Consider the following 1056-nt stretch of genomic DNA (forward strand, 5'->3'; position numbering starts at 1 on the left):
AAATGAAAACCCGAAGAAAATCGATGCAAAAATACGCCTTCTAGAGCCGATTTTCGACTTTTTGCATATGTTGAACTGTGGCACTTCCGGTTTTGCAAAAATGTTCCAATATATATTTCAGGAACACGTTGCCACTACAGAAGGTCTAGAGAAGTTGAATGGTTGCTGCAACTATTGCAGTCTAAGCTCAGGAAGGTGTGTAAGAAAAAAAAGAATGGACATTTCGATAACAAACTGCAAAGTCCCAGTTTGTTATCCAAAAAAAAGAATTGACATTTCGATAACAAACTGGGACTTGCGACCCCTAAGGGCAAATGAGAAGTACATAAATATTACAATTAAATGTGACGGAAAGGTACAAAGAACATTTACAAGATGCTAAATGTAACAGTATTGTTATTTTCAAAAGCTTTTCATTATTATAATTACAAATTTAGCTAAATTAGACAGCTGATTTTTGTTATTACAAGAAAACAATTGACTCATTTTTATAGTATTTGGATATATGTTATAATAGTGTTTTAAATAAAATCTTCTCGCATCATCGAAATAGGAACATTTATGAGCTTTTACTATGAGTATGGCAACCAATGGTTCCGCATCTAAATCTACAGAGAGCAGTGAGCTGATTAGCGTATAAGTATGACAAATAGGGTTCAAATTGGTGATTTGTTTTAAACATTTTATAATTCATACATAGTTTATCATTTGATAATGATTCTTACCAGGTTTGCTGGTAAATATCTTTAATACGCAGTTTGTGTGCGCTTTTGTGCCAAATTAGGTTAACAGTTTGGTAATTATTACAAACATATGACATGCCTGAGGAATCGAGATTATTTTTTAATTTTACTAATCCAGGGTGATCTATATATTTCTTCCGTGGAGACTTTTGAGAAGCATTAACAATGTGTAAGAAAATTTAATAGATTGTCCTTGAACAACCCCAAGCCAAAAACAGTTTGTATCAGAACTTGTAAAGGAAACGTGCCAGTAAATCATAGATATAGCTGTTTTTGAATTAAGTCTTAAAATACGCCTAAGAAAATTTCGGTA

The 1056-nt window shown here is 32.4% G+C and overlaps 1 protein-coding gene across 1 annotated transcript in view; it reads left to right on the plus strand.

Moving 5' to 3' along the window:
* Positions 1 to 525, plus strand: part of LOTGIDRAFT_176420 (hypothetical protein) — a gene marked incomplete at both ends in the record, with an annotated part of 7802 nt that extends 7277 nt beyond the window's left edge. Inside the window, 2 exons of the mRNA XM_009048677.1 lie at positions 122 to 195; positions 495 to 525. Of these exons, the coding sequence (XP_009046925.1) occupies positions 122 to 195; positions 495 to 525 (105 nt within the window). The remainder of the gene's footprint in view (positions 1 to 121; positions 196 to 494) is intronic.
* Between the last annotated feature and the right edge of the window lie 531 nt (positions 526 to 1056).

This window comes from Lottia gigantea (assembly GCF_000327385.1).
Source record: "Lottia gigantea unplaced genomic scaffold LOTGIsca_1260, whole genome shotgun sequence".
Classification (NCBI taxonomy): domain Eukaryota; kingdom Metazoa; phylum Mollusca; class Gastropoda; family Lottiidae; genus Lottia; species Lottia gigantea.